This window comes from Leptosomus discolor, chromosome 1 (genome assembly GCF_034619465.1).
Source record: "Leptosomus discolor isolate bLepDis1 chromosome 1, bLepDis1.hap2, whole genome shotgun sequence".
NCBI lineage: Eukaryota > Metazoa > Chordata > Aves > Leptosomiformes > Leptosomidae > Leptosomus > Leptosomus discolor.
The window spans coordinates 103,177,903-103,197,010 of NC_141391.1; the positions used below are offsets into that span (position 1 = coordinate 103,177,903).

Sequence of the window (19,108 nt, forward strand, 5' to 3'; positions counted from 1 at the left end):
TCAGAGACCCAGCTGGAATAATGAGACTTTTCTGCTGTGTGGGCAGGAAAGCTTGATGATAAGGATTACACTCCAGGCAGACATGAAAGAAAAGGTGTTCTCATTTAAATGGCAGAGGCCCCAGTTTCTCCTCCACTCCATTGCATGATTTCAGGAGCTCTGCTCCTGGGTCCCTCGTTCTTTCTGGACCCTTCAAGCCAAGGGCCTCCTCTCAGTTTGTACAGCAGCTTGTATAAATAGCAGTATGATGTTAGCTGGGCTCAGAAGATGTTACTCCAATTCAGATATTACTAACAGGTACCGATAGATGTTGGAGACCTGGCTTGCGCCCTGTGGCAGCCCACGGGCGGGCTGCGTGCCACAGGATGGCGGCCGTGCACCTTGCACTGAGCTGTCCTGCAGACACCATCTCTCCACCTCCCTCTCCCTGCTAGATAAGCAGTCTCTTGAGGGAAACCACAGACTTTGAAAGCTGCCTCCCCTGCATAGCTATAGCCAGGTACTGAAATCTCACTTCACGGAAATTCTCGGCGTTTTTAGCATAGACCTGAAGCTACCAGCAGTTTGTTTCACTGTGTCATCCAAATGCTTCAGTTTGACAATTTAACATTTCCAGAGCTGAAGCTATACAGCAGCCTGAGGTAAACAAACACTGTGCTGAGCTCGAAGACTGGGGTGAATAGTTCAATACCAAACAAACCAAACTGGGAGGGTGAGTCAATACGCTCAAGGGCAGGGCTGTCACTCAGTGGGACCTCAGCAGGCTGCAGGAAGGGCTGACATGAACCTCAAGAAATTCAACAAGGACAATTACCAAATCCTGCACCTGGGAAGGAAAATAGCCCCTTGCAATGGTAAGGGCTGGGGACTGACTGGTTGGGGACAGCTCTGCAGAAAAGGCCCTGGGAGTCTGGGCTAACAGCAAGCTGAGCATGGGGCAGCAGCCTGCCCTGGCAGCAGACAGGCCCGCCAGCATCCTGGGCTGTTTGTACAGAAGCACAGCCAGCAGATCAAGGGAAGGGATTTTCCACATTTACTCGGTACTTGTTAGACTGCATCTGAAGTAACGCTTGTAGTTTTGGGATTTGCTGTACAAGAAAGACATCAATAAACTGGAGCAAGGTCAGCAGAGGGCCACCAGGACGGTCAAGGATGGAGCACTTGTCCTATGAGGAGAGGCAGAAGGAATGCGGCTTGTTCAGCCTTGAAAAAAAGAAGTCTGGCAGGGGGAAACCTAATAGCCATCTCCCCTATACCTATCTGGAAGTCATCAAAAAGGTAGAGCTAGGCTTGTTACTAAGGTGCACAATGTGAGAACAAGAGACAGTGGGACACACAGGAGGATCCAACATGATATAAGGCGAAAAATTTCTCAAACACTGGAACAGGTTCCCCAGAGGGGTTGTGCAGGCTCCATGCTTGGAGGTGTTCAAGACCTAAATGGAGAAAGCCCTGAGGAGACTGGTATGATGGCAGAGCAGGCCCTGCTCTGGGCAAGAGGTTCGACCAGAGATCTCCTGAGGGCCCTTCCAGCTGAGTGACTCTAGGATTCTGTGGAGGTGCCTACCTGACAGTACCCTCCTGAGCGGTAATTGCTGAAGAGCTGGGGATGCAGAAGATGGCTCTGTACCTCATCACCTGCACAGCTGTGCGTGAAGAAGACGAGCAAGCTTTTTCAAAATGTCAAAAATTGTGTGCGCAGACACAAGTGTGTGAGAGACAAATGAGTCCTGACCAGAGCTTCCCATTGCTCCCACCTGTAATGTGAAGTTGCAACATCAACCTCTATACAAGTGATGTCTAATAAACACATTGTCCACAAGTTCTCGGCATCAAGATGAAATCACTTGTAAGACTGTGGGCCTCACCCTGTTTTTCTTGAACATCAAATTCTTGGGCACTGCAATGCAAAGCTTCTTTAGAAATTGCTAGAGCAGAAAAGAATAACTATTTCACAGTTAGCATAAATGGCATGCACATTTTGTAGTGCATATGAAAGAACAAACAATAAGCATGAGGAAAATCTAATAACCTTTAATAAACTATCATTTTACACTTGACGGCATCTTATATTTTCATAGTGAGGCACATCAATGGAAGGACCTTTCTTTCCCTGTGCCACAACACAACAGTAGCAACATAAGCAAGCAATATGGTGCGTCAAGGTGGAAGAGCAAGAACCTGGCAGTAACTCAACTTCAAACTCTCCATTTGCCCCAGGGACAGCTCACGCCTGCACAAAGGAAGGGTGAGCCAGCCTTAACAACCTGTCATTTTCTTCTATATTGCTTGTGCCTGATGATAATATTTTGCAAGAAAAGATTAGTCTGGTTAAGTGATGACTCTTTATTGTTTTACACTTTTCTCATGTTTTGTGCTGTTGAATGATAAGGGCAAAAAATGCTGTCTTTTGAGGATATTCATTCAGAGTTGCTCCGAACCTGTTGGTTACAGGTCCTTGGAGTGGAGGTGCATATAGGTGTCAAACCCAGGTTCGCTCAGCTCCCATAGCTGGGCTATTGAGCTGGCTGTCAGACACATCCTCTCTTAAATTACTTGACAACACCGAATGGGCCCAAAGGAAAACTGAAATTGCCAGAAATAAAGGCAGTTTGTGTTAGCCCTAAAGGAGAACATAAAGCTAAGGACGGTTTGGAGCAAAGAGGGAATGAAGGTCTTGCCCTATCAGATGCATCCAAGAAGGTAAAAATGAGTTTGAAGTGGAGTTTATTCTGAAATACAACAGACTTTCTGATAAATATATACCAGAGTCAAATTTGCCACTGCCTTACACGTGATATAAATAAGGCAAAGCCTCTCTTATTGTGTAACATTAACAACAGAGAAGTACTCTAGCGAACAGATCCTATGTGCTTCTTATATTTGTCTGATGCACAGCCCATGCATTTACTACAAAACAGCGTTCCCCAGAGCACCTCTCCTTTGGGAGCTGAATGGGCATCTTGGGAATTGAGGCACCTGAGTGGACTTCTGATGGGCAGAGAGCGAAATACTGCTCCTTCAATTCTGAGTAAGGGTGAGAGGGGACTGAAGTCTCCCACACACCAGCTCTTCCAGGAAAAAAAAAAACCTACAGTCACAAATCCCAAGTTCACAAACGAGACAACTTGCCTGAAATATCTGCAGTATAATTGGTTGGATCTTTTTCTTTACATTTGCATATGCAATACATCTCATAAATGAGTAGGTAGGGCTTGAATCACAGCAGTATTTTAGTGTCTTAACTTCCTTTGGCTTCAGTAACAGTAAAATGCCCAAATACTTCTCTGAATTGGGCCTAAATCACACTGTAGCTCCTGGCTTTGGCCAAATGACCTTACTGAGGTAATAGCATTGCCAGTTCCCAGAGGGTTCTAGGGCATGTAAAGGCCAGGTGTTGTTTTTGAAAAAGCAATAAATACGTTTTCATTGGAATCACAGCAATTCTTACTCTTTGTTCCCCATAGGTGCCCTGCCAGAGTACCTTTGCCCAGCAGCATGTTGCATCCTGGGTTTTTTTAGGATGCTCCTACTGCATTTGCTTGTGAAGCTGCTTATAACCGGCCTGTCCTTACAAATAATCCTTCTGGTTATTCAGGCTAGTTAGTACCAGTCTAGCCGTAGCGATTCTAGCTTTCGGTAGCTACTCTTCTGCAGTAACCATGTTATAAAACATGACACAAAGACGTTGTTTTCCATGATGGATCATGGAGAAGCATCCACAGTGTTCAAGCCATGGTTGAGAGCCATATTGTGTCTCTGCTAAGTTGTGACTGAAAATTTCCAATTACCTCTCCCAGCTGGACGAGGAGGCTTTCAAACCAGACCTGGGGTTTTTCTGTTTTAAACCTACAGACAAAGCCCCTCAGAAAGCTGGCAGAACAGAATGTGTCCCATGGGGATGGTCATGGGGATCCCCAAGTGGAGGGCCAGCGCAGTGCCGGGATGGGAGCAGAGCATGACGAAGGTCTCGTCTCCCTCTCTGCGCACCAGGCTGGCCATGCCCCCACAAACACAGGTCACCAGCTCCCACTGCTCAGCTACACCCCGGCTCCCATCCTAGAGTGAGCAGGGAGGCCATTGGTCACCTCTAAGCATTTCCAGGCGAGTCCTTCATGTACGACAGCACATCCAACGGCGTGGGAGCAGAGTTAATAAAGTCAGGTAGGGATCCTGCTGCGGTGGCGTAAATGATAGGGGTAGACCTTGGACTGCTCTCCCGGTTGTCAGGGGAGCGGCACGGGTTGCTGGCCCCGTGAAAACATAAAAGAGCAGCAGCAAGTGAGAGAGGAGGCACTGCTGCCTGCCCCGCAGGCTGACCCTGCTCCCAGCCACAGCCGAGCATCCCTGCCTCGGCAAGCTCGGCCAAGCAGGAAGCCGGGTGGTGACGAACCCATCTGCCAGCACCCGGAGAAAGAGTAAGTCACTGTCTTTGTTTCAGCTCTAAGAGGTGGGGGTAAATAACAGAGGAATGTTTAGTAGCTTGTATTTTTATGAATGAGGCTGTTTCTCTTCCAGCACAAATATTTCCTTGCCAGTAACTCTGTTCCTGGCAGGTATTTTTTTTTCAGATTTGTTGTTTTGTAATCATAGTAAACAACAGATTCTGCAAAGTTTGTCTTTCATATGTTGCAATTGTTTAGACGCTGCATCTGTATGCCTTAGGTAATAATTAATAGCTATGAATAATAACCACAAAGAACGGTGGAATGATTTTGCTCCACTTTGCAAATACTTCTTTAGGCAAATCTTTAAAGGTGACAGAAGCGTTGGTGGGAATTATTCCAGCTGATAGACGAGTCATCTTATTCAGTTTTTAACTGCCTTAAGAAGAGCACTGGAAGAGGAGAATCAGGAAAAGAACATCTAGGACCTTTATTCTGCCAGTTAATTTATAAATCAAGCCAGTGATACAGTAAGGACAAAATAAAGTAAAAACCACCAATTTCAGCCCATTTCAATCAATGTAATGACAAATCCTGCCTATGGTGCTCGAGTGGGTGCAGTATGTTTGATCTGCTGCTGCTTTGTAAAGCTGTGCAGAGCAGTGCTCTCCTCCCGAGTTAGTAAAGCTTTATATCACTTTCTTCTCACTTTTCATTTATGTAAATGCTTATCCTGGTGCAATTCAAAGGTGAATACCCAGATCAGTGTGTCAGCCTATCTGGACAGCATGTACTGTGCACACCTCCAAGCTGGAATAGCTCCAGGTCTGTTCTGGCAAAGCAAATCCTGCCACTCATCTTGGTCCCCTGCTCTTTATTAGGAAAAGTGCAGACTGCATGTGTGAAGCGGGGCATGAAAATGAAAGCCTTACACATGCATCCATTCTACTCTCTCAGGGTTGGGAATAATCAGGCTGTGACCTGCTGAGGGTGACCTTCATCCAGGGGAAAAAGGGAGGTATCATCACTCCCAGTTCTTTGGGAGGACAAAAATTCCTCCTTTCCCTTGAGTTTTCTCCTATTAATCTGCCTCCCTGCAGTTATGTGTCACAACCTTCCCCGCTGTAACATTTGTCCCTGGTATGGACAGAAGCTTTGCATGGGATGGACAGGCTTGACAATTTTGCAGAGGTGTTTTTAGATGAATTGTCTGTCCCAGAGCCTGTGTACACCTGAATACCAAAATACCCACACGGGATCCTTTTCAAGGGTCTGTGTGTTGTTCAAGTCCAATGCAACAGAACTGCCTATATTATCTTGCATTTTTATCATTGCTGGGAAGGAATTTGTTCCGCTACATTTGACAGCACCACTGCTACAGCACTGGCTGCTCAACCTAATGACAGCAGCCCAGACTTCTGCTGCACAAGCAAATGCAACTGCAATTTTCAAGTTATTGACAGCAAGCATGGATCACGCTGCAGTCTGGAAGTCTGTAGAACATCAGCTTTTATCACAAAGCTATTTTCCTACATTTGTCTGTAGAGTCACTAAATAAATATGGTAAGCGTTTAAACAAAGAGACGGAAAACAAAATACCTCTCTCTCTGCCATCAGCCCACTTAGGGAACTCCTAAAACAGAGTAAAAAGGTTAAATCCAGCATTTTGTTTCCCTCAAGGTCTGAGCCTCCCTAGAGCTTTCCGGTCAGATAACGTAGCTACTCTGCAGTGAAGACTCAGACTAGACTTATTAAAGGACTGACTCTCTGCATTTTACATAACTCAACATTTTCTTGTAATCTTGTATTTTATTTTAGTTTATTTATTAAACTGTTCTTATTTCAACCCAGGAGTTTTACTTTTTTTTTTTCAGCTCTCCTCCCCATCCCACCGGGAGGGAGAAGGTGTGAGCAAGTGGCTGCGTGGGGTTTAGTTGCTGGCAGGGGTTAAAACATGACACACCTGCTTAGTTCAGTAGATGTTAAAAGCTAACCTCACCCTTTCTCACCTGCATACCTCTCTGTGAACTAGAGATGTTATTTTTTCCAGTTACAATTTAACAATTTTTTTTTTTTTCTGGAAGATCTGGTAGGCTTTCAAGCAAATTGTTAGCATTATCTTTGAGGGAAAAAAAAAAAAAAAAAAAAAAAGAAAAGTTCATCTTATTCTTTCAAATGCCAAAGAAATTGCACTTCAAAAACCTCTAGTTAGTCACGATGTGAACACAGCATGGCCACCCAACAGGAACCCTGTGCAGTCTTTAAAAACCTCTTTTTCAACAAACATTTTACAGGTTATACTGGTATTAAGTATCACTAAAAGAGTACACAGGTGAAGGCAAGCCTGGGGCGTTCTTTGCTCCTCAGAGTAACCAGAGCTTGTCTGTGCTGCTCTTTCCCCTGCCTCCCTTTTGAGATTTCTGTACGGCAAGCAAGTAGTGCATTGGCCCTGGTGAGATCAGCGCAGTTAAGCTGCTGTACCTACCTCTTTGCTGCCACCTTCACTCTGAAATGCAGTGTATTTTTTTTACACATCCCTCCCACACCTGCATGCAAACAGGAAAAGAAAGGCAGTCTTCATAGTTCTTCTAAGTGCTTTTGGCGTTGTCCAGCCTTTCATGCTATTTTGATCTAAATTGGGTGGTTTTGGTATTCATCCTGTGTACATTACTCAAGCTGCACAAGATTATATGGCTTTAAGCTCCTCTTTGCTTAATACAGCACTTTCACATAGGCACATGTTAACACAAGTGATCAATGAGGGGTTTTAATTAGTTTTTTTTCTGAATAGAGAATGGAAGAAAGCACCCTGTGAAGAAATTAATTGTATAGGCTTGGGACTTCCATTGAATAGGATTAACTTTCCTTGAGACAGTAGCATTCTCACACAACAGTCAAAGGCTTTTTATTGCTTTTTTTTCAGTTTTCTTAACACACAGATCTGCAATTAGGAGGAAAAAAATATAAAAATTAGTGGAATGATCAAAGCAAATTCAGAAACCTGAAATGACACTATTACTAAATAAGCATTGAAAATCTCCTTTAGCTATCAAAGCCTGTGGAAAAAAAAAAGGAGTGGGGGTGGAATCTTGTGCTAGCAAACTTTTGGGATAGCATGTAATAAAACAGGGGGTTCAGTGCTGGAAAGAGGATATACATCTAAAAAGATGCATGGCTAAAGCAATCAAACTGGAATAATTTGCTGCTGGTATCTATGTGTAGTTTGATTTTCACTTGAAAGGCCCCCCACCCCAGACAAAAGTGAACAAATTATTTGCTAGATCACTCAAAACTGTTTTTCTTTTTCAGAAGGTCATTGCTACTGGAAGCAAGTAAAATTTCCCTAAAACCATTAGGATTTTTGTTTGCTGCTAAGCAGAGAATGCAGCTCCTCTTCTCCCCTCCCTACCAGAGATCCCAGCTCCAAAGCTGTGGCTGCACTACCCCCTCCCCAGGCCAGCACTGCAGGCTGGAGGGACTCTGAGGCAGCTCCTGGGACCTCGTTTTTCTCCAGTTTTTGCATGGAAGGAACACCTCATTACTGAACAACAAATACTGGATTAGGTATAAACCACACAAATCAGGGACCAAAGCAGAAGTAGAATGGGTGGCTCTTCTAGAGAAACGTTGTTCCTTTTCTTTTACCTCCTGTCAAGACATGCTTGTAAAGTCAGCAAAAAACCTGCCCTAGGACCTCAGTTTTGTACTCTTTCTGTACATTCTGCTCTACTAAAGAGCTGTCTGATTTGCTGAGGAAGGCCTCCTGCTCCTTCCTTCTCCTTCACTCTTCCATACCATCTCTCTGCTGCACTTGCATCTCCTCCACCCAGCCCCTTATCATCACCTTTCCCCCTTCTTCTCTCTACAGTTGCCTCCTTCACCCACAGCTACCTCCTTGTTCCACCATACAGGCTGCTGTGGTTTCCTCCTCATGCACCTGCATCCACTGAGTCTGTGCTCTGGGGTTTAGGTACTGTGTCCAGGTACTCCTAGACATGCTTCACTATACACTTACTTAGTTGTTATGGAGTTGCTTTTAGTGCTTAGAGCTGACCTCTCTTCCCTGTTCTCCAAGTATTCAGCTAAACAGACCTGGTTATAACAAAAAGTCCTCCAATTTGGGGTGATGCAAGAGCTTCCCCTCAATGTCAAGGAAGACTTTTCTAAAGGAGTCTACAAGGAAAACTGGATGGTAGCTTTGGACTTCAGGAAGCATAAATGCCAGAAGAAAATCAAGAAAGTGATACCAATCACCAAAGCCTTCTTGATGATCAATATCTTCAGGCCAATTAAGAATCTCTTGATCTTGAACGCATCCCACTTCCACCTCATTTCCCAGAAAGTCCTTGCAACGGTAGAGTTTCTATCAGTACTCTTTTTGTATGTAATCGCTGAATCTTTGCTTTCTGAATACCTGAACTGAGGTATCTCTTCAATTCATAGAAACCAAAATCCACACTTTAAAGCCTATCTGAGGTGTTTTAATGCTGTAATTGGCAGGTAACCACTGGGGAATCACTGTCAGCTATTTGGAGGAGAACTGGATCAACTATCAGTAATTCCCATGGGGCAGTGGTACTCTACCACTGTCCAGTGAAGTTGGGTGACTGCTTACCCAGGCATAAGAAAAAGCAGGCACAAGAAAAGACCTCTGGGGCAATACCGTCTAATTATTATTCAAGGAACTGAATTGCTCTCATACATTGATTGAATTTTTCACTGCATTCTCAAACATTAAATGCTTACCGCATTGTGACTCTGGACAGCAAGGCAGTGTGTGGGGTATGACTCAATGGCTATTTATCTACTAGCTTTACTCGCCTCTTGCTTTCTCCACTTCTAATTGTACTTCCAAAACCAAACTATGTAAAAATGGAAAGGGAAGAAAAGTAGGCTTTACCTCCAACTTACCTATGCTGGGGGTGGATTTGTTGAAGGTTGCAGCTGTAACAAAAACTGACCAGTAACTGATGAAAGTAAACATTGCAATCACAGTGCATAATTTCAAAACACTGTCTAATTGTTAGCTGACTATATGAGACCAACTTAGAAAAGGTATCAGTGCGGTTGGGTGAAGGGCATGTTATTACATCCCAACTATGTCTCATTTGAAACATGGTTGTTTGGGATGTCATTAGAAATAATACCACCATGAAGAAACCATGTTGTTAGAATAAACCACTACCTGTTTGGAAAAATTATTTCTTTGCTGCATTGGACAAAGAGATGAACACAAGGTGGTATTATTTCTGCTGGAGGTCATCTTGCAGCCTGGTAGAGCTGTAGATTCTTTTACTTGAAAGTTTAAATAAACCTTCAGCAGTAGCACAAGACTTCTATAGCGCATACCATGTTTAGGCTACAGAGCTATTCTGCGTTTTAATCAAAATGTATTTATCAATCTCCTTACTGCAACTGGTTAATTAACAAGTTTGATCACTTCTGGTATAGAAATATGTTACCATTTTTATTACTCCAGCCGCTTTCAAGGACTGATGAACATTGGGTATAAGGTTGGACAAGAATGACTGTCTAAAACAGATGAATTCAATAATTATACGGAAATAAAATGCAGACCAGCTCCTTCCTAGCTTAAGCTTCTGTAGACAAAGGAGTTATTCTTTGCACCAGAACAGATACATAAAACCAGGTAGGTTTTGGTTACCCATCTGTGAGGGAAGAACATTCAGATAATTTGCCAAGTTCAGATATGAGATACCATTCTCATTTCTTGACTTCAGTGATCTTCTAGGGTAAAATGGAAAGCTGAAAAATGCTTATATGATTTTTACAGGACTGCTATACCTGCTATGCTACATTATGCAAGGAAATGTCAAATAGCTTACGGAAACAAGTTGTGAAATCCATTGTGTCAGGTGGATGAGTCTTTAAATAGCTATAGATGCAAAAAGTTTTAAGTAGAAAAAACACCCATAGATGTTTTCTTCATAACTGTATGATAAGCCTACTTTTGCCAAAGTTGGTAGCATAGTAGAAGAATAAGACATAGACCAAGTATATTGAGTTGTTTTATGACTGAAATGCTGTGTCCTAGCCATAATCAAGGAAGAAGGCTGCAGAACTAGTTGAACATATGAATATTAAATGCATATGATGAGACTGTTGCTTAGTCTCTGATATGTCCTGATTATATTGAAAGTTTAGCTAAGCTTGATTTGAAAATTAGGGAGAAGAAGAAGGCATACCCAGAAATTCTCCCTAGAAAACTATATGGAAATTCTTGATCAGTGGGTTAAGAGCAGCCCTGTGGAAAAGGACTTCGGGGTGTTTGTGGATGAAAAATTGAATATGAGCCAGCAACGTGCACTTGCAGCCCAGAAAGCAAATCACGTCCTGGGCTGCATCAAAAGAAGTATGGCCAGCAGGTCTGCTCTCATGAGACACCACCTGGAGCACTTTGTCCAGCTCTGGGGCCCCCAGCACAGGAAAGACATGGACCTGCTTGAGCAGATCCAGAGGAGGGCTGTGAAGATGATATGGGGCTGGAGCACCTCCTCTGTGAGGACAGGCTGAGAGAGCTGGGTTTGTTCAGCCTGGAGAAGAGAAGGCTCCGGGGAGACCTTATAGCGGCCTTCCAGTGCTTAAAGGAGGCCCACAGGAAAGGTGGGGAGGGACTCTTGATCAGGGAGTGTGGTGATAGGACGAGGGGTTACGGTTTCAAACTGAAAGAGGGGAGACTTAGATTAGATATTAGGAAGAAGTTCTTTTCTGTGAGGGCGGTGAGGCACTGGAAGAGGTTGCCCAGAGAAGCTGTGGCTGCCCCCTCCCTGGCAGTGTTCCAGGCCAGGCTGGATGGGGCTTTGAGCAACCTGGTCTGGTGGGAGGTGTCCCTGCCCATGGCAGGGGGGTTGGAACAAGATGGTCTTTAAGGTACCTTCCAACCCAAACCATTCTGTGATTCTATGACATTTAGCATGATTTGATGCATTCTTTGGGTTTCTATAGGTTATATCTAAAAATATTTCAGTGAGCTCAATGGATAAATTATCTCTCTTAAGAGGAGTGGGTAATGCTCAGAGAGAGCGCATGGTGGAAAGATGTATCCCACAGCCCAAATTCTCCACTTTTCTGAAGATATTCCATTGTTCTTTGTAAATTTGGAGATGGTGGAGACCCACAATAGGCAAGAGAATCACCCCATATTTTCTTTCAGCTTAATGGCAATATTACAACAAAGGGCTTTTGTGTATCTCCAGGGGCCCTACTGAAGGCATCTTTGCATTACAAGTAATCCAAAATATAAGGAATCTCTGCAAAGGAGGAAGATTTTTGAAAATAACTCTGTTAGCTTTTGCAACTTCCAAAGTATTTCCTGAGAGATAAAGGGTTTATTCTTTGTGTAGCTCACCATCACAGCAACACACCAAATTAAAAAAAAAAAAAACAAAAAACAAAAAAAAAACAATTCTGTGTTTCAGTCCTTTCAATGATTCAACTCTGATCACCTCAACCATTTTCCTTCATAATGTCATCCTGCAGGTGCATACATTCAGACTCTGGACCTGTTTTTCAGATCCATGCTCTTTGATCCTCTTTCTTTCCCCCACATCTTCTACCCTCGCAAAGTCCTATCCCTCAACTGCCATATCTGCAACTTTTGTTCCACATTCTTCTTTATCTTCCTTACTGAAATTCAGACTCTTCTGAGCCATTCATAGAAAAGACAAGCTAAAGACCTCTCCCCAGACTTTTGGTGAAAAGAACCGCTTGCTAAGTTGTGACCCCCTCCCTGGTAACAGTGCCTTGACAGTAGTAATAATTCAAAAAGATACAACTCAGAGTCATCAAGCTAGTGCAATTAAGTTTTACCTATGCTTTAACTCACTTCTTCCTTGCAAGGCAGCTCCCTCCTCCTAAAAATTAAAGCCAACCTTTTTCCAAGTCTTAATCAGTGCAGATAGAAAAGTAATTTGATTAAGATGTATATAATGTATATATAATGCACATTTTTCTGTAGATAATCAGTAGCTTAAGTAAAGGTGCATTGCAGGTGATTTTGACACTTCATGGACAGACAATTGCAACATATATTTCACTGCTGCATATCACTCACCAAAGTCACACAGAAACTAAATATCAAGAACTGAATTGATAGGAGTGTTTCTGCATTGCAAGGAGCAGAAGAGGATAGCAACTATTTCTGGAGATAACATTTCCCAGAATGCCAAGAATTAGAATTTTGTTTGGATTTTGATGGATGGAGCCCAAATGCTATCCAGGTAAACTAAATTTGAAAGAGAATTTTCTTTGGTTGGCTGCAAGACAGTAGAGAATTAAAGGTTCTCCACTCTTCAGGTACTGAAAAAAAAAACCCACCAAAAACAAAAACAAAAACAAACAAAAAAAACCCAAACCACAAAAAGGAACTTAGAGTTAAAACTAATGAGAATGCATCCAAGTATTTTATTCTAATGTTTTATGACTATTGAGTCCTCACATGTTATGTAGAAAAAGCAGTATTGTGCCTTTTGACACATATGGAAATTTGAAATGCAGAAGCACTGAGTCTTCAATTAAAATCTATTTTACTTAGTTCAAACTCATATTGTTAATATTGTCTAGGAATTCTTCTTGCAAATATCATCTCCAAAACAGAAATATCCAAATAATTTCATGGAGTTGTGAAGCAGTGGTGATATTACAGATTTCTGATTTATCACAACTGTTAGCCACGGTTAAGGGCTGGGAAAATAAGCACAGTGTGAAGGTTCAGTAATAGGATTTTCATTGTGATGCATGATTAGATGCTTAGATACTGGAGACCAAATCAATCTAGCAGTAATGCTAGCAGAACAGCTACAGCTTGGATGAGTCTGACCTTTGAAGTTAAACATTAGCTAACAGGTGGACTGGTATTTCTGGTATGTTCCACAACATGGATTAAATATTTGATTTAAGCATTTAAATGTCTGTATCCTTCATTTAAGAAAACAACATACGAAATTCAGGGAGTACATACAAAAATAAATCACATTTGAGTCAGTTTGTGCACATTTACACTATACAGGTCTTGTATTAGAACGGCCATAATCTGTCAGACCAAAGATCCATCCAGTCAAGTAGCCATCTCCATGTGCAGCCATAAGAAGGTGCATAGGAGAGATTTCAAATGGGACAAGAACATGTGATACTTACTGCTGTAACTTTCTTTGCCTCCCAACTATTTTCAGCACAGGGCCTTCTGTAGCCAGGTGTGGTGCCTGTGTACATGATCACTGCAGTAGAGTTCTCCTCATTGAACTTATCCAGTCCTGCCTTGAATTTGTGAAAACTTTTCACACCCCCACCATCCTTTGCTAAGGATCAACAAGTCAGCTGTGACCCTACTGGTTTTATTTGAGATGTCTTGCTCTTATCTTGGGAGAAGCAGTGAAAAACTGATCTTTACCCACCATCTCCATGTTATTTGTGCTGTTATAGGCCACCACCATGTCCTGCCTCAACCATCTCTTTTCCTACCTAGAGTCCTACCTTCCCTAGTCCCAGCTTAGTTAAAGGGAAGCCCTTTCCATATCTTGTCACTCTTGTTGCTCTTCCCTGAACTCCAGTCCTGTGGTATCCTTTCTGAAATGGTGGGATCTAAACTGCACACAACAGGCAAACGTTAGCAAAGAAGTGATTTATGCAGTAGCTCAACAGCACTGTCTCTTTTTTCCATCATTTTCATATTACATCTTAACAATTTAATTACTTTTCAACTGTTGCTAAGCAATGAGCTGATGTTTTCATGCAACTGTCTGTCACAAGGTAAAGGTCTCATTCCTGGAAAGGATGCGGTGGTAATGTCTGGCCCAGAGTCCACCATTTCTTATGTGAAGATTTTTCTCCTGTGTGCCCCTAACTTTCCCTTTTCTTCCTTCTCCCATGGATGGCAAAGTCCTGGTCACCTATGAAAACATCACAGTTTCTACAGATTCACTGACAGGAGACTGAACTTCAAAGAAAAAAAGTGGACTAGAGGACTATATCCTTTATAGAAATGTGAAAAGTAGGACACAAAATCTTCTGTTCAGATGCAATTTTGTGGGTTTTTAAAAATTTAGTATTAGTCAAAGAACACTCTCACTTGAATTTTCAGCAGGAATTGAGCTTAAAACAATTAGATCAAAATCACATACCTGGTAAACTACCAGGGATATGATAATGCTAATGACTAAGGGAACTTCAGTGTGCTCCTAAAGACACTTTCCTTTAATTGTCTGTTAAATGACTGTGAAGTTTATGGCAGAAGATTCCACTGTCTAATGATGGAAGACTGAATTACAAACAAAACCAAATTGTGTTTTTATTATAAATACTAATACTTTCCTGTTTCTCTGGTATGTTTCTCCACAACTGTAGGTATATTGACATGTTTTCTGAGGTGCTGGAGACATGCATTCTGGACACGGATCAAACTTTTCACATGCTAAGGACCAAATTCTGCCCAGCGCACGCCCTACTGCTGCCTTCAGTAGGACTTGCCACCTTTGGTCAAAATTTGGCTCTAATGTCTCTTGGTGCTTCAAAACAACTACAGTCAAATCAGACAAACTTCCCAGCATGTTATAATTTGTGTTGAGAAATGACATTCTGCATCATCATTTGTACCATCATCTAGTAGTGTGCCAGGAGAATCCAGATGCTCCTGATAAGGTGCAACCCTGCTCTGAAAACCAAAGGGCTGGCAGTTGAGAATCCAAGTCCCACCAAACATGCTCCCAACCATTTGAGGTGGAGCATGGCTGGGATGGAAACTTGCTCCACCGTCATAAGCACGTGTGGAGGTGCTACTTTGCTTTGCCAGGGTAAATGAAGGGGGAAGGAGCAACCAACAAAGCCAGGATCTACCCTATGCTAGTTGCTGTGCAGAGACACAGTGAGAGATGGACTTCGGTCCCCAAAACTTACAGGCTAAGGCTGGAGCAGACACAGCTTCATATGGATCAAAAGCAGGTTTTATCGGCATACTACATAGCTCAGAAGGATATATGCTGCATCCATCAGTGCTTCTGCCCTTAACCACCCTTTCTTTCTTTCCCTTTGCCCAGCATACCCCACACTCAGTTTAAAGGGAAGGTTATCACAACCCTTATTTAGCAATTCAGGTGTGAAAAAAATGCTTGCCTTTAGCCCTTCTCAGACTGCTTCACTTGGTGAAGTGGAGAACAGGCTCATTTGTCACTCCTGTCTGTTAGGAAGCAGACAAAAAGAAAGCAGAAAGGAGAAATGAGCAGGAGTTGTCCTGCCCTTATCTTCACACTGGGCAGGCTGAGGATAGAGAAGTGGGTGTCCAAGCTATTCCATAAGGAGATGAAACATTTAGAGCAAAAGAGGAGTGAAAGAATAATCCCAAACATGAGTCACAATTCATTTTCCTGAATCCGTGTAGCTGTGCTTCCCCGCTAATGCAGGGCAACCTGCAAAACTGCACCATGGTTCTGAATAGATGAGACAGATAATGAGTGCAATATTAACTGCTGAGTGGTCTTTACTGTAATAAAGAAATTGTTTTTCCTCAGTAGGTAAAGCCAAGTGATATAATTCACTGAGTAAAAGGAGGAGACACTTGGCAGCTTGGCACCAGTACTAATGAAGCCAATAGCCTTCTCTGCTTTCTCCTTTTGGCTGGCTCTCCTTTTGGCTGGCTTCCTTGGCATACACATCGCTGGCAGTTTTGTGAGAAGTCAGAAGAACCATACGCTAATTTTCACCAAGGAAAACACAATTCGCAACTGCAGCTGCTCAGCGGATATACATGATTGTGATTACTGCCTGGCAAACTTGATATGCAATTGCAAAACGGTGCTGCCTTCTACCCTAGAAAAAACTACCTACAACAGCCACCTGACCATTTGGTTCACAGACACCTCTGTGCTGGAGACGCTCCTCAACTTCACAAGGGTGTGGGATTTGAAGCTGTCCTTCTGTGGCACCACTCCTCTCCCAACAGAATATTTGGCCATTTGGGGACTTCGAAAGCTCCAGGTAAACAAGGTCAAGGGACAATTTCCAGAGCAGAGTGTAACCATCTACAGCAGCAGCAACAACGAAAAAGAAGACTCACTTGTGGTGCACAACAAAGACAGGCAAATGCTTGTATATATTTCCTTTCTGGATACCTCGCTTTTCAATGGATATTCTTTGCTGAAGTCCTACAGTATTGAAAACATCTCTAGTATCACAGAGCACTTTCCCAGCCTGCTGTACTCTGATGTTTTCTCAACCTCAGATAACAAGAGCTATGTTGTAACATTCATTTACTGAGTTATTTAACACATTCACTAGTCAGAGGCATGGCAAACTGCTATGAGAGAGATAAGACTTCTTTAAGTCTGTTTGGTTTGGCCAGGAGGAGCTGTTATGGGATAGACAGTTCTGACTGTGATAGCACTCTGCAAGGAGGTGCTTAAAGTAAGACAGACACATCAGACTAATTCAGTAAATGCTTTCTTAAAGAACAAAGAAAATGTGAAACAAATGGTTTAGAAAGCATCAGTACAAATTCTTTTTATATATTGTAAGCTAAGAACTGAAATCTGCAGAAAATTTTGTTTTAAGTTTGTGCCTCAGACAGAAGAAGACATAACCATGTGCCTCTGGTTGTAGAAGAACCTGAGCCTCCCAGAGAATCACTCAGGTTAGATGGGAGCTCAGGAGGTCTCCAGTCCAACCCCCTGCCCCAGGCAGGGTCACCTCTGGGATCAGACCAGGCAGCTCAGGGTTTTCTGCAGTCAAGTCTGAAAACCCCCAAGGACAGAGCCTGCAGAACCTCATTGGGCAACCTGCTCCACTGCCCACCTGTCCTCATGGCGAAACTTTTTTCTGCGTATCAACCCCAGCATTCCCTTCTCCAGGCTGAGCAAGCCCAGCTCCCTCACGTTTTTCTCACAGTCACATGCACCAGCCCCTGACCATCTTGGTGGCATTCCACTGGACCACTTCAGTTGATCCACATCCTTCTCGCACTGTGGGGGCCAAAACTACGTGCAGTACTCCATATGCAGTCTAGTAAGTGCCAGGACAAGGGGAACAATCCCTTCCCTCCATCTACTGGCTGTGCTGCTGTCAATACAGCCCACTGCTGTCAGGTTCAAGGGGTGCGAGGTGGTTACGGGTTACTCAAACTGGGAGTGCTGAGTTGTCCTTGCCCTCTGGTACTTGGTCAGAGCTGGGAACCCTCTGCTTGGGCTGAGTGACACAGCCTTTTACAAAAGCAGGGGTGGGCTACGCAGGCAGCCTCCAACCTCAACGCAAAACTGAAGGTGTGTTTGGGGGATGACCAGGAAGCCGTGTTCTCTGCCAAGCCACAGCACACATCATGAGAAAGCGCTGGGCAAGAGGCCACCTGACAGGTGAGACACCACGCTCACAAAGGTTCGTTTCCCAGGGCAAGGCCTCTCTCTTGCACGTTGGCTGTGCCAACGCCTGCGATTTCCCCAAATGCAGGGAACTTGACTTCGTTTTTTGTGAAAATGACAAGCTCTGCTCATGTTCTCCTCTATGAGAAATGAGAAAGATCCCATCCAACAACTCTCATCTGATAAGGGAGGCAAGACTTCTGGCAGACACGTAGCAAACAATTTTCAGACGTGCTGTGGGAGAAAGATTGCCATCTCCTGAAAAACATACGTTGGGACTATTTATATAGCCCAAAGTCTGCTCCTTGCTCATATCTGCAGGATTTGCTTTCTATGAGAAATGACTAAGGCCGAGATCCATCCATATAGTACAATAAAGGCTTTGGAACAGCAAGTCCTAACAGTCTTGAATTGCCAGCAAAGGCTTTCATGAAATTGGGGAAAATTATGTGTACTAAGGGGAATGGCTATCAAGACTCTGAGGAACCAATGAATTTGTTTCAACAACTTTAAAGAAAGACTTTTGCTATAACTGTAATCGATGATGGAGCAGTTTTGCAAGGAAGCAAAACTTAATTTTTCAGAATACTTAAGTCATGCACACCTTCCATTACTGTGAGCTTTCCTGCTGAAATCAACAATGCGGTAACTATTGAATTAATGGGGTCTGTCTGCAATTGCAAATTAACAGATTTAAGCACATGGGTGTTTGAAAGCTGGAGATTGAACTCAATTTAACTCAACCACAGAACTATTAAATCAGCTGTTGTAAAGATGTTGTTTCCTTTGTCAGCACCTTGGCAGCAAACCATAAGCCTTCTCCCCATATCACAAATATTTCTAGTGATACCTCTCACGATTGTGTCCCAGGTTACAAAACAATTAGGAGCTGGAGCTGGGCTGACAGAGATTGGCAGTGGGTGGGTGGGGGTTGCTGTTCTGAGCACATTACATGCCTGGAATGTATTACAGACACAGACAAATAATTCATATTGTCTGCCCAGGAACCCCATGTTTCAACTGTGCAGGGGGGCTAACCTTGCCTTCACAAACTGGCTAGTCACTGGTACTGCACAGGGTAGTGTTGTAAAAGAAAAAAAAAAAAACCAAACAAAACAGCTGACACACACAAATATACTGAGTTCTAAATGTTAACCAACCCACTCTTTAAAATCCGGGAAAATTAAACCTAAACGATCTTCAGCGAATTCACCGAGGCTCTGCTGCCCTCTAGTAAAGAGTGTGCTGAATAACACTGTACTTCACACACTGACACATTGCCGTGACAGCAGTGGTTGGTTGGCTGCTGTCACTGTTCACAATTCACACGTGCAACAGTAACTGAGAATGTATGTATTCTGG

At 43.2% G+C, this 19,108-nt stretch overlaps 1 protein-coding gene across 1 annotated transcript; it reads left to right on the plus strand.

The window, feature by feature from the left end:
* The first annotated feature begins 15,977 nt into the window (after positions 1-15,977).
* On the plus strand, positions 15,978-16,652 carry EPCIP (exosomal polycystin 1 interacting protein). Its single transcript, XM_009958560.2, has one exon. It carries the CDS (start codon positions 15,978-15,980, stop codon positions 16,650-16,652), a length of 675 nt encoding a protein of 224 aa, XP_009956862.1.
* The last annotated feature ends 2,456 nt before the right edge of the window (positions 16,653-19,108 follow it).

Coding starts and splice junctions, on each gene's coding strand:
- EPCIP (XM_009958560.2), top strand. CDS start 15,978: ATGAAGCCAATAGCCTTCTCTGCTTTCTCCTTTTGGCTGGCTCTCCTT.